The 25269-nt window shown below is 40.4% G+C and overlaps 1 protein-coding gene and 1 non-coding gene across 2 annotated transcripts; both read left to right on the forward strand.

Annotated features, from left to right (window-relative positions):
• The first annotated feature begins 258 nt into the window (after positions 1–258).
• tmlhe (trimethyllysine hydroxylase, epsilon) lies at positions 259–25269 on the forward strand. Its single transcript, XM_065287586.1, has 8 exons — positions 259–399; positions 502–616; positions 4445–4621; positions 8011–8290; positions 13814–13933; positions 19680–19916; positions 23059–23197; positions 23586–25269. Exons 2-8 carry the CDS (start codon positions 505–507, stop codon positions 23715–23717), a joined length of 1197 nt encoding a protein of 398 aa, XP_065143658.1. The 5' UTR covers positions 259–399; positions 502–504; the 3' UTR covers positions 23718–25269.
• trnat-cgu (transfer RNA threonine (anticodon CGU)) lies at positions 20599–20672 on the forward strand. Its single transcript has one exon. It is a non-coding gene; the product is annotated as a tRNA-Thr (tRNA).

The following is a 25269-nucleotide window of genomic DNA, read 5'->3' on the forward strand; positions in this document are numbered from 1 at the left end:
AAAGAAAATATGAATTGAGAACATGAAACATATCACAGATGTTTCAGATCATCGCAAGTAAAATATTGATTCTACTATGCTGAAGGTGCAGGTTTTGCTTATTAATGTAAAGTAAGTCAAGATAAGCCTCCCAATGGCGGGGGCTGAGTTTTAATATTAATAAGTTCATGCAAACGTGGCTTAAAATTCTTCCAATGGCGTTCGCTCTTGCTCATGAATATTCAACGAAAAGCCTTGACCGTAGTAGAGTTCGTGACTCGAGCGGCTGTGGGGACCTCATGAACACGCGAACACAATGGCGAGGATGAAAGTGAAGTTTAATGATTAATGTTAACGGATATATAAGTGGCAAACAGACATTAAGTTAACGGAGTAGTAGTCACACAGGATCCAGAAGACGTAAGTCATCTCGCAATCATAACTGAATCACTATATTACAATATGTGTGTACGGTTGTGTTGTTATAACAATGTATTACACCAGGAGTTTGTTTTCTATCAGATCATGATGTCTTTAAGGCGATTGTTTACAACGTTACGTGGACGCGGGAAGCACGAGTGTCATACTGCAACACGTGCAACCTCATGCAACTATCAGCTGCTGCAAGACTGCATGGGTGAGATGCACTTTACTGACACACACATACACATACGCACTTCACTGCCAGACACAAGAATGAATACAAAAATATACAATAATTAAGAGAATACAGCATAATAATGCATCTCATTAACAAATTACTAGAAAATAAGTGTACAGTGTAATTGATCAGCTTTGCATATACGTTGATCTAACACTTTGACAAACGTTGGTTACAGTACTTTATTTGATGGTGTACTTTCAGCAGCATAATTGTATGTTTGAGTACAGAGAAATAATAATTTAACAGCATGTACTTACTTAAGCTTGGGGTCAGGGTTTGGTTTATGGTTACATGCATGTCATTATGCCTAATTTACTATTTTTTAACATTGCAACCTGTCATGTGCAGGGTTCCTACATGTTTTGGAAAAGTATGGAATTTGATTGGAGTGTTTTCCAAGTCTGGATTAGTATGAAAAAATCTATGGAGAGAAATATTTCCAGCCTATTTAGTTTCCTAAAAAATAAAACCAAGAATTTCTAATTTTAAATTTATTTTATATTGTTTGGAGCTGCCGTAAGATCAGTGTTAGACTAAATCCGCTGCTGGACTGTTTGCTGTGATTGGATGTCACACAGTTAACATGACAGTCAGGTGCCCCCAACTTTTTGACTAAACACATTGAACTTTGTCAAATTGTGCATTGAAGTGTATACCGAACAATCGGCCGCAATGGGTAAATGTAAGTTTTTTGATGGCTGGCTTGACAATCCTGAATATAAATACTGTCTGGCTAAGGATCCCAAAACAAAAAATGAAAGCTAAATGCAAACTTTTTGCATGGGAGAGGCAGCGATTGTAAATGGGGTTGAGTACTGAAACCGGGTGCCAGAATGTCACTGGTGCCTATATGGCCGGCATAATCACACCAGCACAAGGCACATGCAGAGAGGGAAGCGGGGGGGTGCCCGTGCACCCTTGGATGACCATTTTTGTCAAGGCATTTTTTTTGTAATTAAATGCCCTTTTCTTAAGGCCTGCCCAATCTAACTATTATTAAAATTAATGAAAAATAATTTATCCATAAATAAAATGAGTGACATAATGACCTATTGACCTTTCACCTGACAATCTCTTCTGGGACGATCCCTAGCTCAAAGCGTGAGCACGCTCACATGCTTTTACTACGACACAGGGCACAGTACAGGGAGGATCCCCCTCGAGTCGGCACTGAACCGAAGCGGTATGCTTGTTACTTATTATTATTTTACAAGAACAACATGAAGAGAACATGCACAGTTTTTGTTTATTGCTGTGTGTGTTAACTTCTTTAGACTGTTAGATGCAAGTAACGTTAGCTACAGCAGCTAAACGTCTACACCCAGCATACAATATAAACAATGGTGCATACAGGTTCACTCACTTCTGTTTTTTGGGGGGGATTCACTTCCTTTGAGGGGTTTGGTCTTTGTTTTATGACATAAAACCTAATAAACCATGTAAACTTAATAATATCTTAATGTCACAATATATAATATCGTATAATATCAAAACTGCATACTGTTGACACACACACACACAAAATGTATACATTTTAATGCACTGTAAGTCGCTTTGGATAAAAGCATCTGCCGAATGCATAAATATATAGATATAAAACTAAAGGAAATATTAGACTTAAAATTATCTTTTCTTTTCTGCTTTGCTTTATTATTGGTTTCAATTGTGTGCGTGCGTGACAGCGAGGAATGTGCCCTTTTTTTTATACTTTGTGCTCCTGCCCCTCCAAAGGTCTCCAGTATGCACGGCCCTGACCAGCACCACACATGATCGCTAGTTAATTTATACTGCACTCATATGGTGTAAATAATTTCCTGACTTACAAAATTCACATGAATGTGAAAGTTGAAAAGCTTTAATAAACCACAGGATTTGTTGGCCATGCATAGACCTTTGGAGTGATTGCATGTTAGTCAGGTGCCCCCAACTGTTTTACTAAACACATTGTCAAATTTTGCAATGAAGTGTAAACCAAACAATCGGCCACAATGGGTAAATGTAAGTTTTATGATGGCTGGCTTGACAATCCTGAATATAAAGACTGACTGGCTTAGGATCCCAAAATAGAAACGAAAGCTAAATGCAAACTTTGTGTAAAATATTTTGACATCACCAACATGGGTGAGGCGGCAATTGTATGTAGGGTTGGGTACAGAAACCCAGTGCCAGTATGTCCCCAGTGCCTATATGGCCGGTATCTATGGGACCAAATCAGAACACAGATTTCGGTGCCTCTTAAATGCCTCAACGGTCGACTGAAATCCACCCCCTTAGTTACGGTTCCGAGCTCGGACAAACCCATGGTTGCTGCTAACTGTTTTACAATGGGAGCTGTCAGTTCTAAAACCTTGCCCCAGGATGTTTTTGATATATTTTGAACATTGAAGGACCACCAAATGGGACTTAAATTTGCCATAGAGAGATACATAAAAGATTTAAATATAAATATAAAGGGAAACAAGATTAAGCGAGGGTTTACAGATCACAATGTAAGCGTGAGAAGCATTGTTACGGTCGTCATCAGTATTAATACCGTTTATGTACTGCTGGGTAAAATTAAATTAATTTACATTTAGCCAGTTTAATATGGAGAAGTATTGAACTTAAGCTAACGTTAGCAATGATCCTTTTGATGGGGATATGCCGATATACGTTTACATGACCAAAATTTCGGGTTAGAAAAGGGGTAACCCAGGGCTAATATTCGGGATTTTAAAAACAGGAATATAAGCATATTCGTGTTTTTGCCGGTGTTTACATGGACGTGCGCGACCGGGTTATTGCTAATATTCCAGATTTGAATGGGTTATTGGCTGCGTGTAAATGTACTCAATGATTGTGATTAAATAAGTTTAGGTGACGTTAGCACAGATTAAAACATTGTTTCTTCAATTGACCTTAGAACAAATGTATACATCCTTGTTAATCTGGACATTACGTGACATTTTGCTCTGTCTTGTTTGGGTTTAGAAAGACTTTGACTGTATACTCACAGGCATGGAACAAACGAACAAGCACAGAGCAACAAACACAAGGACCCTAAATAGGGGACAACTAATGAGGGTAACAGGTGACATGAGTTAAACAGTAAAGATGAGGATGACAAGAGAGCAGGGTAAAAGTGACAGGACACGGAAAAGACGTGGTCTAATAACAATACTGAGACCACATGATCCCACACAAAACATGGGTCGTCATGATCCTGCCTCAAGACTAGATTAAACAAAGGACAAGAGGGCAGATTCATGACAGTAGCTCATGTTGTTTACATTTATTTTATACAGTAATGTTAGCTCAGTGTAACGGTTGATACGCTTTAGCTATGATTTAAACTAATGGTTATTTACTGGTTATTTATTTAGCTTGTTATCAGAAAGAATTCATTGATTATTGATTCTTTGCGAAGGTCTACCAGAAGTTATGTTTGTGCCAAAAAAGCCATTATGTTGTTGCCGCTAAAACTGTCTATACAAACAATAAACGAAAGTGTGACCATACCTATAGTATCCTCATATAACATATTAGGAAGTGATGCATTATGTGAATTTGATTTGGTGTTCTCCAGAAGACGTTTTGGTAGGTATAAAGAGAGTAAAAACTGAAATGAAACTAACCAAGCCATGAGAACTACTTTGCATATGGGGCAGCAAAAACCACAACATAACAAACTGGTATTTCTGAATATTGCATCTGAGCTTTTCATATACTGCATTGAAGTTGTTGATGCCCTACTACATGCATTAAAGTAAAAATACCAGAAGTAAAAAAAAAATTAATTAACAAAAAACTTTTTTTGCATAGAGCTGAAGTATGGTGGTGTTGTAATGCACTTTGACTATGTGTGGCTGAGAGATCATTGCCGGTCAGCTTCATGCTTCAACTCAAAAACCAACCAGCGAAACCTGGACACAGCTGGCATTGAACTGAACATCAGACCTTCAAAGACCAGAGTGGATGAAGAAACCCTCTTCCTAACATGTAAGTGGACACAGCAAATGATATAACTGTTGAATAGAGCCAGACAGACAGATAGAGGTTTTTCGAGGCTTAACCAATATAAGGGAGCAAAAAGCCTGATAACAATAAATAAGCCAATATTCTTTATCATCCCTTACTAAGTTACAATTACAATATTTGGATTTGCATTGTAAATACTCATGTTCAGTAAAATACATCATGGAATCAAACAAAATTGTAACTTCATAAATGATTTATTTTTCACTTCTGCCAACCGTGTTTGTACTGTTTGAAATTTTCCATAAAGAGTGCATAAAACAAGCTTAACATCCAACAGACTTCTCTCTGAACACCTCCCTCTCTCTTCCTCAAACACAGTTTACATACAACATTAAACTTTGTTACATTTCTCCTCTCTCTCTCTCACACACTTCCTGTGTCCCCATAGAGCAGGGTTTCTCAAAGTCCGGACTCCGGTCCGGATCCGGACCCGACGGGAACTTGATCCGGACCCGCGTCCACTTCATATTACAAGTGCATTAATTTCTATGTGATTGATTAAATGTGTGCATTTGCTACTTTACAGATGCACATTAAACTTGTAAACTATTCGTTTAGTTTTTTTTTCTTTTTAGATTTAAGAGTATTCCTGGTCCGAAAATAAAACGAATTATTTAAAAATTTTCTGTGTGACGCTGTAGCCATCAAACCCAGATATTATGCACAGCTACTTCATGTACTACGGCTTTTGATCAGTAAGTCCTTATCAATCTGAAATCACTGTTGGTTTGAGTCGTTTAAAACATGCATTTGAAAAAGCAACACTCGTCAAACATAATCTTTATACATATTCTTTATTATCATGAAAATACCTGAAAAGGTTTGAAGAACAGGAATATAAATATATCCTTAAGACATTTCCTGGAGCTGCGTGTGTCTAGTTCTTCGTCTGCAGTGCATATTAAGTTTCTGCCCGAGAGCGCCCCCTGGCTTTTGGATGTAGCGGCATTTCACAGTAATTCATTGAGAAGCATAGCAAGAATCATAAGCCAATTTATAGGCGCACCCCTAATTTTGGTCAGTGTCTCTGCCTACCAACCACACTTTTTTGCCGTGGTTTATGCATCTGATGGAGAACAAACTGTGCCATTTCTCTAATTAGGTTGCTCTGTATTTTGCACCTGGTTACTTTTGGCATATTTCTTGTGTTTATGTTAATTTTTTTTTTACTTTAAATGCAAAATACACTTATTTTTTTCCCAAACTATTTGTGTTGATTTGTTATATAAACAAATGATTTACATAAAGTTTTTCCGGACCTATGAAAATTATGAGAATTCAGATTTGGACCTTTGAATGTAAACTTTGAGAACCCCTGCCATAGACCATGGTAATAGCATAGTTAACATGTCATTATACACTATTCATGTCCCCATAAACCACATTTGCAAACACACACACACACACACACACACACACAAATATTCTGAATTACACGAACACAAGGTTAAGGAGTTGTTTTTTTCACCCACTAAAGGGGCGTTTCACATATCGCGGGTGCGGATGCGCCCAGAAAAAACGAGCGCGACGCATCGCGTGCGCGTCTCTTCCGTTCGCGCGTCTACATTTAAAATAACGAACTTGAGCGTGCAAAAGATGCGATATGTGAGCTGCCCCTAACATTGTAGAATCGAGTCATTTTTCTCTGTGTGTGTTCAGGTGGCAAACTTAGAAAAAGTAGCCAAGTCTCGTACCACTCAGATCAAGGAAAGTATTTTTAAAAAATAAATCAAAATTATTTTGCCCACATTTGTCCACAACACATTATGATGAGGGTTAATGGCTACGTTAGCTATTATTACATTAGCTAACTACCAACTAACCAGATATTAACAAATTGACAAGCACTTGCTGGGCAAAATGGCTCTTCAATTAACGGAGGAAATTGGAGGTTGTCGTCTGGCTGCCTGTGATTTTAATGTTGCATTTCTTGCAACGCACTGTTCGTCTTTTGCCATCTGGTTGAAGCCGAAGGCGATGACCCTCCGGCTGACATGTTGATATCTGTTCTAAGTGGGCGTGGTGTGCGTAAGGTATGAGAGGGCATGACTGATGATAGTGTCGTGATTCAGTCATGACAACGCCATTCTCAGCCTGCGCTCCAGATGGGTCAACTTTATTTTTAAAAATGATTCATATATTTTATATTCAAACTGAAAACATGATGTGATTAACACTCAAGTCATTCAAGTCATCGTGTCTCAAGTCAAGTCAAGTTCCGAGTCTTTAACTTCCAAGTCTGAGTCAAGTCTCAAGTATTTTATTTTTTGTCAAGTCACAAGTCACAAAAATAGCGACTTAAGTCGACTCGAGTCAAAGTCACAAGTCCAATCTGGCCAATCACATGCCTGCATATGGCCTTTCTCAGCAAAAATTGTCTTAGAATTTCTAGATCAATATATTGTTTTATGTGAATGAGTAGGCAGAATGATTTTCACATTAAATTTAGAAAAGTCTTGTGAAAACATGTTTAGTATGGGTTTTGTGGACTTATATCAGTGACTCAACATTTTTGCTTTTTGAAAAACCACACACAAACATTTTTCTCTCAAAAATACAAACATATACATACATGTTGCCCACTTGATATAGTAGCCCTGTCTGTGCTGAACACAGTGTTATGAGACTTTTGCCATTATTATGTTTTTAAGCAACTGAAAAAGCACAAATGTCAGTGCAGGTCAAAACTTCCCCAGGGCTCCAAAACACTGTTAGACCTCAGTTTTTAAAATAGATTAAAAATAAAATGTGACATTTTGTACTATTGTCTCATTTTTACCCTTTAATGTTTAGACATTTCTTGACTCTGCGGAAAACACAATACTTATGGAGGGAACTAAATATAAAAGATAAACCTAATTTAAGAAACTATTTATGTTTCACAACTTTCTGACAGTGCAATCTTACTTTGCCAAGAAAGGTTGAACAAAGATATCTGTTTCCTAATAAAAGATAAAACTGTGAGAACTTTAACTGTTACGAAACTCTCTGTAGGGCTGCAGGACCTCCCGTGAGATTTAATTTAAAGACAACACTATATAATTTCAGGTCTAGTTAAACAGTAACTGTTCTCATGCTTTACTACATGGCACTTTACGTTGTTTAGAACTTCACCCCCCACAACTGAGATTTGCACTGTGATTAAGATTTACATTTATTCATTTAGCTGACCCTTTTGTCAAAAAAAAAAAAAAAAAAAAACGATTTAAGTTCAACTAAGTTCCAAATTGACTTCTAATTGCATGTTCCTTACCTTGCTGCACAATTTGACGATAATATTATAAAATATTTTTAAAATATTTATGTAATATTTTATTTAGATTAATAGTATTAATGTTTGTGATCTGCAGGGCCAGACGGTCACGTTACGCGCTATAATTTAGCATGGCTGGCTCAGAACAGCTACGAGGGCCAGAAGAAAAGTGCCGTACAACCTCGTATTCTGTGGAATGCAAACATCTACAGTGATGCTAAAGTGCCCTCTGCTAGCTGGGAGAAATTTATGAGCTGTGATGAGGAGCTCAAGATCTTCCTGAATAATTTCCTGCTTTATGGAATTGCCTTTGTGGAAGATGTGCCAGCGACCCTGGAGGCTACGGAGATAGTCAGTCAAAGAGTGAGCCTTATCAGGTCTGTATCAGCTGCTGTATTGCCTCTCAAAGATTACAGATGTTTTTTATGTTTATTGAAAGGTTTAATAGTAATAATGTTAATAATAAGAATAATTTTTCCAAACCTGTATGACGTTGTGTGAACGCAAAAGGAGATTGTCCCGATAAATGCCATTTCTTTATACCCGTATGACGTTGTGTAAACTAGGGATGCACCGAATCCAGGATTCGGATTCGGATTCGGCCGAATACTGGGCTTTTTGACGGGGTTTGGGTTCGGCCGAATCCTAGATTTTTTTCCCACCGAACCGAACCCTAGGCTTGCGCTACGCTGGTCGACGTCACGCGGCCGTTGATTACACACATCGGGTGCTGAGGTGGAGATGAGCTTTTTCTTTCGGTGAGCCTTCGAGGGGCTGGACACACCAAAACTTTTAAACACGGCTGCAAACAGCCAAATGCCAGCTGTTTTTCAGCCGAGCGCTTGGTCGCAGTGATGCTTCAGCTGTGAGCCGGTTGGTTGCTGTGGTAATGTCCCGCCCCTCCTCCACTGTAATTGGACGGCCGTGTGAAGACTGTGACATTGACGAGCGGAGCTTCTAACTCAAAGTATATAGTTTTCAGCGCGGAGCTGCTTGCTTATTGGAAAAACGAGCGTGTCGCAACGCATCGCTTTTATTATGCATAGGCTTATGGTAATTGTCAAAATAGTTTTCCAACTTGTCATCCTGGCATAATGTACAGTTAAAATTAAATAAAATGAAAAATACACTGCTGTGGACGTTGTTTACTTCATTAATGTGCCTAACTGTGTTAATGGAATAAGGATGCGAGTAGGATTCGGTATTCGGTTTCGGATTCGGCCGAATCTTAAACGGTGGATTCGGGATTCGGCCGAACCTAAAAAATCTGGATTTGGTGCATCCCTAGTGTAAACGCAAAAGGAGATTGTCCCGATAAATGCCATTTCTTTATACCCGTATGACGTTGTGTAAACGCAAAGGGTGATGTCTCTTCGTGAGAACCCCTGAAGGATGGTCTGTAACCTGCTGTAGAAATCTTCTTTAGCTTGATCTTCACTGTCATTTTTGTGGGGCATAACATTGAATGGCTCTGTCCCAAATGGTGCACTTCATTTGTACTTTCGGTCTCGTTTATGAGTGGGAGAAGGGGAGCAAATTTTTCAGGCGAGTTGAAGTACTCCCAAAAGTGCTGTTCTGCCATACAATATAGTTCCTCTTTTAAATCCGCTTAGAAAAGCGCTATGTTTTATTTTGTACCACCAAACTTGCTCGTATAACTACTCGTCTTAAATAGGAAAAACGTTGATGTGTTTGGTCACTTCTAACTTTATCTCTGAGTGGTACCATTGAATGAATGGGGCTAAGCTAAATGCTATCGAAGTGTAGCATCGCGCTCCAGCGCTTACGTGCATGCACTAAGATGATAGAGGGATGTATCAACTCTTCTTAGTTAAGGTAATAACATATTTTAATATTGAAAATAAGTAGACTATTCCTTTAAATTGCGTATGCTCGCTTAGTCTACGAGTCCGTAGGGTGTCCCATTTGTCATTTTTACGCTCCGAAGTGTGCTCATCAGCGCCCCCTTTGAACCCTTGATGCGGTCTTCGTCGAAGCACTCTACCAACCCGGAAGTCCTTGCGAAAGAGAAATCAGACCAATCAGATGACGGAAGGGAGGAGTTCACACTGATAAGCAACTTATCTTCCTATTTGTGGCGTGACGCTTGAGTCTTTCCCAAAATACAACTTCGGTGCACCCTCTTGGACACGCGTCAAGGGTCCCTAGGGTCTGCACCACATGATGTCATCAAAGTGTGGACTCTGAGGAGGTCCACAAGTCTGGAGTGTGCCATTTGGGACAGAGCCAATAATGTTCATGTTGATCCTCCTCTTGTTGGTTCTAAAAGCAGCAGTGATAAGTCTTGGGCCATGTGCCTCTCATCCAATGAGTGATCCCTGGGCAGCCTTTGAAAATATGAAGGCCACTCCCTGTGTATGTGGTGCTTTCTCTTCCTCGTGTCCTGAAAACAGAAGTAGTTCTCCTGTGGCGAGCCTCTTCTGACCGAAATCAGTCCATCTAGACTCATTTCTGCTGCCACTTGTGCTGTTTTTCTGGCTTCGAACATGGTACGCACATTTCATGTTCCAATGATGCTGATGGTCCTGGCAGAGATAATTGTCGTCAACCTGGCAGCTTTCCGAGGCTGGCTTTCACTACCTGGTGTCATCACACCCCCAACTGGAGATCCATCCTCTCCCAGTACCGAATTGTCTTTTGAGATCCTTGTTAGTGTATCTCTAGCAGCTGAAGGTTTTACGGGGAGGGGGTGCTAACCCCTTGCCCAACCTTCCTCCTTTCTCATCCGTCCTTGGGACCGGCCATGGCGGAGTTTTAAAAATAACAGCAGATTATAGTTCTGCCTAAATGGATGAGTTAATTACATCTACATCTTGTAAACAAGGCCTTGAAATGTCTCCTTCAAGATGGTGTTTACGGATAATGGCCTGAAGTTACCGCTAACAAGGCTTCGAGATTGTATACACAAATATCTGGCAGCACACCCCGATAGTGCCTTTATTGAGGCGGGTGATTTTAAACATGCCAACTTAAAATCTGTAATTCACACGTTCCATCGTAATGTGAAATGTTCAACCAGAGGGAACAATATACTGGATCAGGTATATACTAACATAGCGCACGCATTCAGAGCTCAGGGGTACCCCCACCTGGGTCTCTCTGATCAGGTTTCACTCCAGAACCATCAGGCCTGTAGTCAGGTCTGTCAGGATATGGCCTAATGATGCAATCCTCAGACTCCAGGACTGCTTCGATTCTACTGATTGGGACATCTTTAGGGGCCAAGAAGAGGTGCTGACACGGTGGTCTTTGGATGAATTCACTAAATCAGTTCTGGATTATATCACCTTTTGTGTGGATATCGTTACATTCTTGAAGCAGGTCTGTGTAGCTCCAAACCAAAAACTCTGGATGACACCAAAGCTAAAATCATTAATTAACACCAGGAATATAACATACAGATCAGGGGACATTAAGGTATACAGTGCAGCCAGGGCAGCTCTCAGAAGAGGCATCAGAGATGCCAAACTGGCATACAAGAACCGCATTGAAGCACACTTTTACAACTCCTCAAACCCCCGGCAGGTGTGGGAGGGTATTAGGGCAATCACAGACTATAAGGGGATGTTATCCCGCCTGTCAATAGTTGTGCCACCCTGGCTGAGGAATTAAACATCTTTTGTGCCCGCTTTGACAGAGATAATAAAGACTCTGTGTCACCCCCTCTCCCACCCAACGACACGGCGCTAGTTCTGTACACCCATGAAGTCAGACTTTGCCTATGCAATATCAACCCGAGGAAAGCAGCGGGACCAGATGGAGTACAGGGTCGTGTGCTCAAGATTGTGCAGCTGAGCTAACACAGGTCTTCACTACCATTTTCAACGTGTCTCTGGCGACCTCATGGTTTCCTGCATGTCTGAAATCGGCCACAATAGTCTCAGTCCCCAAGCAGTCTAACGTTACAAGCCTTAATGACTATAGGCCAGTGGCACTCACTCCTATCATTGCAAAATGTTTCGAGAGATTGGTCATTACACACATTAAAACTGTCATACCGTCCTCGCTAGATCAATACCAGTTTGCATACAGGAAGAACAGGTCAACAGAGGATGCCATAGCTATTGTGCTACACACCTTGCTGGAACATCTAGAGCATAGAACACATATGCACCGCTTCTCTTTGTTGATTTTAGTCCAGCATTTTATACAATTCTGCCAAACAAACTACAAAATAAATAACATGAACTTGGACCAGGTACCACATTATGCAATTGGATACCGGATTTTTTAACAAATCGTACACAATATGTCTGAGTGTCCCACTTCTCTGCACACTGTTTACACATGACTGCAGCTCTTCCTCCCCATCCAACTATTTAAAAAAAGTTGCCGATGACACAACAGTGCTCGGCCTCATCACTGAGAACAATGAGACTGCATACAGGCAAGAGATCCAACTACTGACGGCATGGTGTAGCAGCAATAACCTGATCCTCAACACAAAGAAAACTAAATAAATAATTGTGGATTTCCGCAAGACTGGACAGCTAAACCACTATCCACTCCTCATTGGGAATGAGGTGGTGGAGAGGGTCTCTAGTTTAACATTTTTAGGTGTGACTGTGACTGAGGATCTGTCGTGAGGGAAAACCATTGCCTCTGCCACAGCGAAGGCCCAACAGCGCATCTTCTTCCTCAGAAAACTGAGGTGGGCAAAACTGTCCCAGAGACTCATGGTTAACTTCTACCATTGTGCAGTGGAGAGTGTGCTGACCTATGGGGTTCTGGTGTGGTTTGCATCCTGCACCAGCACAGAGAAGGAGGCCTTACAAAGAGTGGTGAGAGCCACAGGAAAGATCATTTGGGTTACTCTCCCAGACATTCCAGCTGTGTATACCTCCCGCTGCATGAACCGAGTAGAGAACATCCTTCAGGACCATTTACATCAAGCACACCACTAGAGATGCTCCGATCAGCATTTTTGGGGCCGATCACCGATTTCCGATCAACAAGATTATGATCTGCCGATCGCCGATCAGTGCCGATCACAGAAGGCAGTGGAATGGGAATCTTTTATTTATAAGCTAGCAGAGTTTGCACCATTTGTAGAAATGAAACTAACTATAAATTAGGTATATTATTGTTTTAATAGAGAATCAAATAAATAAGCACAACAAATATTTCTTCTTGCAAAGAGAAATGTAATATGCCTTTAAAAAGGTTTATGTCTGTTAAAAGTAATTAAAATAAAACACTTCACAGTCTTAACTGTATGAATTAAATATACACGCATTCGTATGAAGTACAACAGTTTTTCACAGATGAGCAGAGAGTAATTTTATTGAGAGATGAATTAGGATACTGTAGCTTTAAGACGTGGGAGAGATCGTTCTCTTCACGTGCACTGATGACCGGCTGCTGTGTATGCGTGCGGCAGGTGTCCGCAAACAAGAGCAGCTGTGAGGAAAATGGAAGTTTAAACCTTCAAAACTTTAAAACGAATGCAAGTAATAAGCTTTCGTCATGAGGATGCAGTTGTCTGCGATAGATATGTGTTGTATACGCTGTTTGATAGGGATGTGAAGACACATCGCGCTGAGGACCGGAGCGCGTCCTCATAGAAAATACGCATATCTCTGTAAAGGCAGAGAGAGAAATCCAAATCTGCATGTGACAAATGAGCAACGGATTACAAAATGCTCGCACTGTGTAAAATGGTCTCTAATTGCAGCCGCATCAGGAACGCTATGATGACAAAAGTAAACAGAAAGATCGTCTCATGAGATCGGCAAATTTAGCAAGTGGCTACAATCAAAATAAAGTATATGTGCGCCAAAAAATGCAAAATTTTTATTGCCCCTAAGGGGGCTTTTTATTAAATTTTAAGTCTATTTTCTGTATGTTCTGACTAATGCAAGGCATTCTCTTGTTTCCAGGGAAACCATGTATGGACGGATGTGGAATTTCACCTCAGATTTTTCGCGTGGGGATACAGCTTACACAAAGCTGGCATTGGACCGCCACACCGATACATCATATTTTCAGGAACCCTGCGGGTAAATCCTGGTTTAGCTTTGATTAGCCAAAAAATCAGTGTCAGAGCCAGTATTTTATTTTTGGAGGTTGGATCTTAAAATAAGGGGGTCACTAAAAGACACAAATATCTGGTTTATTATCATCATGCGGACATAGACGTAATGGATTTAACCCCTAAACCTTACAGGAGACATTCTGTATTTTTGTTGTGTGTGGGGCTCAGGCAGTCTACAGCAGTGTTGAACATAATACTACTAATAATAATAATACTATCAATCAATCAATATAAGCCTTTTTTTTTGTCATTGTACTTTACAATACAACGAAATTACAAACCATCAACCTGTCCATACATACAATACATAAAAAACAAGGGGGTAGACAGAACAGGTCGACAGGGCATTGAGAAAAAGTTCAGCATTACATTAGGTAAGGGAGGAGAAAAAAAACAAACCCCCAGACTATGTTCCAAAGGGAGTACAGTTTGGGAACAGGGAAAAAACACCTCAGCAACATAAGCATATAGTCAGTACACCTTACAACATGAACAACATATGACTTGCACACATTAGGGGGGACTGGGGTTTGGAGATAGCCCAGCTCAAGCAAACAGCCATCCGGTCCGTTGGTCACAGACCGGCCTGTCAGGCTGGGGGGTACAAAGCTGCGAAGGCTTGGGATGTGGGTACTGGGTGGTGATTGCATATATATATATATATATATATACACATATGTGTGTGAGAGTTCGTGTGTGTGTAGGTCTGAAGAGAGTCGCTTCACCTGGGATCCAAATCTCGGTGCCTCAGTCCGCATGAGTGTTAAAGCGTCAACACAGCAAATTGCCATGGAGACAACTAGAGGTCAACCGATTTATCGGCCGGCCGATTTTGCTGCAAAATTAGGCTGATTAATAGGCAGGCGCATCTGCGGGTACCTAAGCGTTGTTGTAGAACTCGTGACGCTGGCCTAAAAATCTGATTTCTAAAAATCGGCATCGGCCAGAGAAAAAGCCATATCGGTCGACCTCTAGAGACAACCTTGATTAGGTCCAAACAGAGTCAACAATCAGCAGTTGTCTGTGTGAGAGGGTTAAGGAAAGCAAGAGCGTCTCGCTGCATTGCTCTTCCGGGGAGATGTTGTTCCAGCAGTGGCCTTGGCCAAGGCCAGTGCTGGATAAGGGGGTCCGAAAGCAGATAAGATTGGAATTATTTGGTCTTGGGGCGAGTAGCCGCATTCCTTTACACCAGGGGTCCCCAACCTTTTTTTCACCACGGACCGGTTACAGCTTTAAAAAAAAATTGCGGACCGGGGGGGTGAGATTGGGGGGGGGGGTTTGGGGTCGCTGAGTTGCGGTTCAAACGTGCTGAAAATCCTCCTTTTCGAAATTTACGTTTTAAACGGAAGTAAAGATAACAACCATGCATTAGGAAATTTAATAATTGCTTTATTTAGGCTATAGTATATTTTCTATAGACGTGTAAAACCATATTTTGGCGGATTGTTTTTTACTTTCATTGTTTTTACTAGTTTGACTGCCCATTTAGTCTTAATAATTAATGGAACCTAAACAAACTTGGCTTGCTGTTCTCGAAGGCAGCTCGAATCTTGGTCGGGCTCGAGACCCAATTCCAAGTAACAGAAGAGAAGAAAAATGCAGTGAAGGAGGAGAGATGCCAGAAGAATTGCGGCTGGGCGCAGAGACACGGAGACGCGTTTCCCATGATTAATGATGATTGACAAGTTTAGGTTCCTTTCAAACCTATGTTAAAAGTGTAGCCGTTAAAATATAATTAGCCTAATAGTTTATTTTGATCATGGTGCTACGATCGATGGATAATTCTGAAGTTGTTTTAAAGAAGAATAAAATAATTACTTTTCAGTCATTTGCGCTGTCACACATTTGAACGTCTCCGCATATGTAGGCTACATCATTGCGACGTACATTTGAAAATGATTCATAAAGTCATACCTCCGCAATTCTTTGATCGGTTGTGTTTTAGAAGTACTGTATGCTCAAACTCTAATAACAGCAATGTGATCGCTGATGCGCTGGTAGAGAGAGAGAGAGACGGGCGGAGAAAAAGAGAGAGAGCGCGGCTCTGTTCAAAAGTGGAAATGATTGATGTTATTTGAAGTCGGCTCTTACAGTACAAAATACCCGATTAAGCTATTACGTGGCTATTATACACATTTTTTCGGGACGTTCTCACCGACCCGGTGGTTGGGGACCTCTGCTTTACACGACTACTCTCTTAGTCCATTCTGATCCATCAGCTTTTTCAAATCCGTGAGCATCTCTTCGATTTTATCCATATTGCGGCTCATTTACCAGTTGTTATCCAAAATCCGGTAAATAGTCCCAGCCTGATTGCTGATCGTTCTGCCCACTGCTTCAATCATCCCGGGCAGCTTTTTTGGGCTTTTGGTAGCTGTCACCAACTTCTTAATTTCTCGATAAACCAGGGCAAAGCCTAATCCAGTCAGCAAACCCATGTTATCATGATTCCAAATAGATAGATATCTTCAGTGTCCTCCACGGAAAGAGCCGCCAGACACACGACCCGCCACCTCTCCCATGCGTCCATCGTGTAGCCAGCTGCGAACGTTCTGGCAGGGCAGACAGGTTCCCCCGAACCCAAGCTTCTCGCCGAGAAGATGGTGTCAATTGCGTTGAGAGACCAGTTGATCAAATCCATGATTCTTTAGTTTCGAGAGCAGTGCGGAGAGAGTCTCTCAAAGTTAAGACACAAGACTATACAACACGAGAGGACTAAAGCAGGGAAGGTTACGGGGAGGAGAGGAGATAAAATGCTACCGCCTTCGCTGTGAGCCAAACGAGAACTATAGGGCTGGGTATCGATTCAGATGTTCCAGATCGATTCGATTCACAAGCTATCGATTCGATTTCGATTCTCAATTCCAGTTTTTATACTCAATTCGCGATTCAACTCAATGAATATAGATTTAATACAAATAACATATTAATAAAAAAGAACAGTGAACAGCAGTTTAAAAGTGGGTAATTAAAAAAAAGAAATTAAAAGCCACAACACTATCGTCGTCGTCTTGCCAGTGAAATCTAAAATGCTTCCATACCTCTGATTTTTTATGTGAAGGTGGCATCAACGTCGATGAAGCACCTGAAACTGCCATTTTAAGCACTGATTGAATGAATGAATGACAGGCTCACCTCTCGCTCCTTGGTAACATCGCGCAAGGCAAAAAAGAGGGTGACATCTAGTGAAGAAGACTAGTAATTAGATTAACATTAATCTTACGTTCAATGTTTGTGGAAATAAATATGAAAAAAAATTCTGCTCTTTGAGAGTCGATTTTAAATCGACCACATTTAAAAAAACGATTAATCGAAAAAAATTTGCCCAGCCCTAAATACTAAAAGACAAGAAAGGGAAAAAAACACAATTTTAAAGATAAGACAAAAGTAAATAAGTACAATAAAATAAAAAATAAGATATAAAAATATGTAGTATTCACAATAAAAGATAGCAGTGAAGAAGGGAGGTGTGATATTAAGGAATATTACAATGTATTGAAAGTGCAGATGCTTAGGTTGTGCAGAATTGTGCTTGATTATTTATTTAGTGAGTGTAGATATAAGTACAGTAGTGTCAACACCATGGAGGATCTGCAGTCATTTTAAAAGTGACATTAACACCCAGGGGTCAACGTTATCACGGGTGAGAAAGCCATGTTTTTTTTTTTTTTCTTATCAGTACAAAAGAGACATGCACGGTCACATGCTTCACCAGGCTTTACTTTGTGCTTCTTTCAAACAACATGTGACAGAGTAATGGCATCCATAAACAAACACGAAATATTGATAAGTTGACCACACTCATTCCTTACTAAATTAAGCTTGACTTACTATAGTATTTGTAGCTAAACCACGGTAACCACAAATTTTGTGAAGCGCGCACCTCTGGAGCAAAGTTTCAATATGGGGCTTTGACAAGAAAGATGAGAAAGAGCCGCAACAGTAAAAGTCTGAGGAAGACAAACCTGTGCAGTAATATTAAACATTGAGGATGCAACACATCGTAATGCATCACAATGCATCGAAATATCGGATTTAATCGAATTGTGAGACCAGTGACGATTGACACCCCTACTTAAAAAATGATACTGGGCAGGGTTTTGTGTGATGTTGACCTGTGAATGCAGCAGATATGATGGCTGAATTGCTTTTTCATTCCACTAAGATTCAATCACAACTGCATCTGGACATACACACACGTGTCTTTTTAATGTGTATGCGGACAACATCCTAATATAGGTCAGATGTTAATACCAAGTGTAAACGCAACATATGTTATATTAAATAATATCCTGGCTATTTTTGGCTTATCTGAGAAGAGCACCACTTCGTGGAGAAACTACAGCCTAACTTCATTTTCTTAAAATCTATGACATTCGTTACGCTAAGCTTTAACGGCAATTTGTTTTTGTCCAAACCCTTACATGTATTTAATCTGAGCAAATTTATGAAAGATCCGTAAATATTGTTAGCCTATTTAAAGAATGAGCTCTATAATTCATTGTGCCATACTTTGTGCTGTTGTGTTGTTGGATTTATTATTAAAGGTGCAAAAGAGGATGTTTTTCGCCGACCGAGAATCCAAAAACGGTTACTGAGTTTTTTAAATGAGCGCATGCGTAAGAACAGCCTCCCGCCTTCACAGCTCATTTCTAGGGAACGCCTTCCTAAACTCGTGCACGAACGAGTGTTTGTTTGCCACAGGCATATGCTGTGTCACGTCAGTGAATTCCTTGTGTGAAATGATATGATAATAAACACATAAGATGTTAAAACGTTAGATCAGTCGACGCTAACTTACTCCCATTTCAACTAGCAGCATGTAGCAGACTGGTCACTGCCTTAAGGGCATAGGTCCTACGGCGTAGCAGCGACGGCGTAGGTTCCGCGTCGATTTTCATTTATACTTGTGCGTCGCCGTCCGCGTCGACGTGCAAACACACGCGAAACCGCTGGTTGGCAGTAATCACGCGTGTAACCACAGTAGCAGCAGAAGTCGTCACAGAAGAAGAAGCTAAGCAAGTTAACCCACAAACGAAGAAGAAATAGCAACTTGTTGTGTATAATTTGAGAAGACCAGCAATGATGGAAGTAAATAAACAGCGACTTATGTTGCAGTTTGAGTTAAATCACTCCTCAACTTGGCTCATCTTTGTTTTCACCGTCTCAAACGGAAATACCTATGACGCAGTTTTTTTACATGACGGGAGGGGTTCTGGTGGACCAATCACAGAGCTTGCGGTCCGCGTAGAGCCGACGCGCTGTTAGAAATTTTGTGAGGTGCGCGTCAGGCTACGCAGAGCTACGCACAGGCTATGGCGTAGGACCTACGCACGACTATAAATCGCCCTTTACAACTACAGTACAATAACAACGTCAATATACCTGAATAACAGTACAACACTAATTACATCCACAAAGAAAGAATAATCACTGTTACCTGTTGAGAAGATTTTTTGCGAACTGCGCGTCTGTCTTGACACCTCTCTGTTCATTCATTGCTCTCCAGCGTTTAAATGTTTCTCCATTAACGACTCTGGTTACATTAAGTTACGTTCTTCTGACAATTTTCTCCTTTTCCCAGCGGCTTTAAAAAAGTCTTGTGCACAGATGACGTATATTAATATTATTACTTTCAGTGCACCTAATAAATAGTTTCAAGTAATATTGCAAAAATGTATAAAACAAACATCCTCTTTTCCACCTTTAAGCATACAGGTGTTTCATTGTCTGAGACACGAGGGCACGGGCGGCAGGACTCTCCTGGTAGACGGTTTCCATGCTGCCGACAGAGTTCTCCAGCAAACACCTGAGAACTTCCAGCTGCTCTCTCATGTGCCGATAAAACATGAGTACATCGAGAACGTCAGTGATCATCGCAACCATATGATCGGCATAGGCCCGGTGCTCGATGTTTATCCATGGAACAACGAGGTTTACATGATAAGGTAAGATACTGTACTGTTATGGGTCCGTTTGAAGTTTGTTTATTCAGGATACAAGATGTTCTTCATCATTGTATGTTACTGTACAGCTCAGGTACAAAATGTTTTTTACACAAGTTTTCTGGATTCAATCAACATGCACTCACCGGCCACTTTATTAGGTACACCTGTACATCTGCTCGTTATTCAAATTTCTAATCAACCAATCACATGGCAGCAAATCTACTGCATTAAGCATGTAGACATGGTCAAGACGATCTGCTGAAGTTCAAACCGAGTGTAATAATGGGGAAGAAAGGTGATTTAAGTGACTTTAAAGGAATAGTCTATCCATTTTCCATATTAAACTATGTTATTAACTTATCTTAAGTCAGGAATTAGGGTGGTGACACCTGAAAATCTATGTTTTGCGGGAGGATCAGTCAAAAGCTAATAATAATTGAAATCTGTCTTCCTCCAGAATTGTGTGCAAAGCAACAAAGGGTTGTTGTGTAAGCACTGTGACGCGGTGGATAGTGCTTTGGACTTCTAGATTACGAGCTGAGGTGTTTTAAATGTTGTGGGTTTGAGTCCCACCAGAATTGCAGGCTTTTAGCTCCGAAGATCCTGCTCAAAGGTTTTCATCTAACATTATTGTTCTTGTTCATACTGTGACTCACCCCTCCACAATCGGTCAGCAAAGGGTGGCGCCATGGCTTAGCCGGTCAAAGCGCCTGTCTCGTAAACAGGAGATCCTGGGTTTGAATCCCAGTGGTGCCTCCTGGCAGTGTTTAAGGTCTTTGTCCCCCACTCAGTAAGTTTCTTGTCACATTGTTGTATCTCTTTACACTGTGACTCATCTTCCTCAAAACAGATTTTAAAATCCCAGCGGTGCCTTCAGTCTGTAGCCTGCTAAGGGCTTTCTTTGTTTCTGTTTATCAGATGAAATACAACCTCCCTATAATTCATGGTTGTTATGAACGCTGTCATAACTTTTTTATATTTTTGGTAAACAGACCAATTTGATTAATGGACAACCTTTACCTTAAAGACTTTCACTAATAGGAATTAATTTCTTTAGGATTTCCTGTTAGGACGCCATGTCTTTTGCCTGGCTTTAGTCTTAAGGGTGTCCATGGCCAAAGCACCTGTCTTGGATGGACAAGATTTTGTGATCAAATCGCAGTGGTGCCTTTTATCAGTGGTTGTGGTCTTTGGCCTTCATGAAAGGCAGAATGGCATGAAGGAGATTAAACTTTCTTTTACCTGTCTAAATGAAAAGTAAGCCGTGCAATTTTAGATGCCCTGGCATAGCTGTCCAAGGACCATTTCTTGTAAATGAATTGTTCGAATCCCAGCGTTTCCTTCCTTTGTCAGTCTCTGCTCTCCCATCTACATGAAAGGCAGGAGGTCCGGGCAGAAAATACGACTGAAATGTTCCTGTTTTCAATAGACCTGGGGCCTCATTTATAAAGCGTGCATACGCACAGATTTGAACGTAAAGTGTGCGTACGCAAAAATCCACGGTGAAGTCCATATTTACAAAAACTGTCTTTGACTTGGAAAAGTACTTAGCGCCACATCAGGGTCTGAGCAGACGTACACACTTTTGCTTGTCCGATTGCTGCAGGTTTTTGGCAATATAAGCCATTCTTGATGCTCAAATATGGGTTTAAACATTGACAAGCGCTCTTTTATATGTCAATGGCATTAATTAGGCACAGTTTAAAGGCTGAGATCTGAAACTGCTCAGCTGTGCACAAGTTCAAGATCATTTGCGATTTATACATTTCACATCTGAAAGAAAGGGGTACACGCATTTTCTGTGGGTAATTCGGTTTAAGAATCACACGTACGCATTTTTGATAAATCATCGTAAGATCAAATGTAGGATGGTTTCTAAGCAGCATTTTATGAATGAGGCCCCTGAAGCCATGTGACGTTAGGGTGCACAGCATCAGCCGGTCAAAGGGCCTGTCTTGTCAACAGACTGTTGAATTCCAAGCCGTGCCTTGATTTCAACGGCTGTTCTCCGGTTTACTTTGGAGAAAAGAGGTCCACAAGGAGGTTTGACTTTCTTGTACTTGGTTTAATTAAAATATAGCCATGGAGTTTAAGGATGTCCTGGCATAGCTGTTCAGTGATCATGTCTTGTTGTAAACAGATTGTTCAATTCCCAGTGATTCCATCCTTTTAGTTGGTGTTTCTCCGTTCCACATGAAAGGCAGGAGGTCCAAAAAGAAAATATGACAGTCTTGTTTCTGTTTTTAAAAGTTTTGAAGACTTGTGACGTAAGGTTACATAGCATTAGCTGGTGAAACCTCCTGTCCTTTCATATGGAGATACTGAATTTGTATCCCAAAAATGGCTTCCATTTAACAATTGTGCTCTTTGGCATGTGTAAAGACCAGGAGGTACAAATAGTAATTGTAATTTTGGGCTGAAATGTACAAAAGCTAATAATAATTGAAATCTGTCTTCCTCCAGAATTGTGTTCAAAAGAACAAAGGGTTCAGGCATAGGCTCTGTGGCGCAATGGATAGCGCATTGCACTTCTATATTATAAGTTGATGTGATTCAAAGGTTGTGGGTTTGAGTCCCACCAGAGTTGCAGGCTTTTAGCTTCGAAGACCTTGCTCAAAGGTTTTCATCTCACATTGCTGTTTCTGTTCATACTGTGACTCAACCTTCTACAGTCGACAGACGGAGGGTGAACCATGGCTTTTCAGCTTTGATATGCATTGTCAGCTGTAAGGTCTTTTATAAAGATGTGTGTTTCTTTCCAGCTTATCTCCAATTAATTTAGTTTACCACAAGTGGAAACCATTCAAGGTGTAGAAACATCTCAACAACCATCAAGGGAAATGGGACAGACCTGAGCTAAATTTCAAGTGTTATTGCAAATGTTCTGAATATTTGTGTAAATGTGATATTTCAGTTTATTTTTTGAATACATTTTTAGATATTTCTAAAATTCGGTTTTCACTTTGTCGTTATGGGGTACAGAGTGTAGATTGAGAATTTAAACCATTGCAGTATCAGGCTGCAACAACATAAAATAAAAAACCGTGAAGGGGGTCTGAATACTTTCTGAATGCACTGTAGATGTATTAAACACTACTGAACTTTAAAACAAATGCTGTATTTTATTCTGCTTCATGTGCAGATATAACAACTATGACCGTTCTGCCATTAACACGGTCCCTCATGATGTGGTTCAGCGCTGGTACGTAGCTCACAGGCATCTGACCACAGAACTGAGGAGAGCAGAGAATGAACTGTGGGTCAAACTCAAACCAGGCAAGGTATGCAAGCGCATCTGCTACAACTGTTTTTATGCTGAGGGTGCCTGAATAGGGTGACATTAGGTGCCATTCTTCCCAGACGCATCCCGTCCAGGATTTCGGTGCGTCTTCTGGAAGTCGTATTTGTTGATCGCATACGCCATTCAATTAAAAACATAAGATATACAATCATAGTGTCATTCTTAACTTAAAATGTAACGGTTGCTTTTCTGTAATAATAATAATAATCCTCAATGGCGTATGCGGTCGACAAATACGACTTCCGGAAGACGAACCCAAAATCCTGCACAGGATGCGTCCGGGAAGAATGGCACGTATGGTCACCCTATGCCTGAACGTAAACATGTTTTATTTTTGCTTTGTCCCTCCCTCTCCTGCTTTCATTCAGGTCTTATTCATTGATAACTGGCGTGTGCTGCATGGCAGAGAGTCTTTTACTGGTCTTCGGCAGTTATGCGGGTGTTACCTGACCAGGGATGATGTGTTGAACACTGCCCGCTCTCTGGGTCTCCAGGCCTGACAGCTCAAACATCAACTACAAATGTGTATATTTCTCAAGAACAGCAGGAGAGGAGACCACAGTTGGACAGGACACAATATCACTTTTAGACTTTGATAATGAAGGTTACAGTTTAGTTTTCCATTTGTAGAAATTAAAAAATAAGACATGCTGTGATTTACAGGGATGATCGTATAGATTTAAGGGGCCTCATTTATAAAGCGTGCGTAGGCACAGATTTGATCGTAAAGTGTGCGTACGCAAAATATTTATAAAAACTGTCTTTGACGTGGAAAAGTGCTTAGCGCCACGTCAGGGTCTGAGCAGACGTACGCACTTTTGCTTGTCTGATTGCTGCAGATTTTTGGAAATATAAGCCATTCTTGCTATTTGAAATTGTGTTTAAACATTCACAAGCACTCTTTAATATGTCTATGACATTAATTAGGCATCGTTTAAAGGCCAAGATCTGAAACTGCTCAGCTGCGCGCACAAGTTCAAGTTCATTTGCGATTTATATATTTGAATGGGGTACGTGTGTTTTCTGCGCGTATGTTCAGTTTACGAATTACACGTACGCATTTTTGTTAAATGATCGTAATATCAAATGTAGGATGGTTTTTAAGCAGCATTTTATAAATGAGGCCCCAGATCTGGCAGCAAATGACATGTTTGGTATCAGTCTTTGTCAGTCACATGTGTTTATTATGTATGACGTCGCCCATTTTGAAGGTATTGTTACTGACAGCAGAAAAAGAGAAGTCGTTACAGATAAAAAGTAAACATAAAAATGGAGACGCGCAAAAAAACATCCGAAAATCCAATGGCATGATAAATTAACCAAAAATGTCAGGGACTGTTATACGGATAAACTGGGTTCCATTTAAATCCATATGAACTGACTGTATTAAGTTAAGGAGTGCCTATTCCAACCTCATACTTGGATACCATTGTTTACGGTGCAAGTGCATATACCTGTAAACAATTTAAAACTTATAAATCTCTTATAGCCCACAGAGATTTCACCAATGGCTGGGTACAGGCTTTATTATTATTTCGGCCTAGGGACTCATCAAAGTTGAGACGCTGTAGAGATGATAATATCATATAATATACAGATATCATCTGTTGCTGGTTATAGATCGTTTTGTTATTTCGAACATGTTAACATTAGTGTAGGAATTTCCGTGTCATCCATAGCTTTTGTTCCAAGTGGCAAACTTATTTCTTAAAAGCGGGATAAAATCTTTCCTGGTGGCAAATGTTTTTTTGAATGTTTTTATCATGTGACTTAGTATTACCACCTTTCAACACAACAAAACCGTACCATTTTATCTCAGAAATACAGCAAATGAAAAAGACAATTCTCCAAATACATGATACCCATATGCACCCATAATGCACTTCGACTCTCACAAGTGTGATGTCACCTGACAAAGACCAATATACTGCTCTGTTTATGATTCTTTATTGTGTGTAGCTTTTTAACATCTTGCTTTTGAAAATCATCTCAAATGATTGTTTGCACAACAAATACCAATGTTACCTCTTGCAAATAAATTCTTTGCATTTG

The sequence above is a fragment of the Paramisgurnus dabryanus genome, chromosome 18 (genome assembly GCF_030506205.2).
Source record: "Paramisgurnus dabryanus chromosome 18, PD_genome_1.1, whole genome shotgun sequence".
NCBI lineage: Eukaryota > Metazoa > Chordata > Actinopteri > Cypriniformes > Cobitidae > Paramisgurnus > Paramisgurnus dabryanus.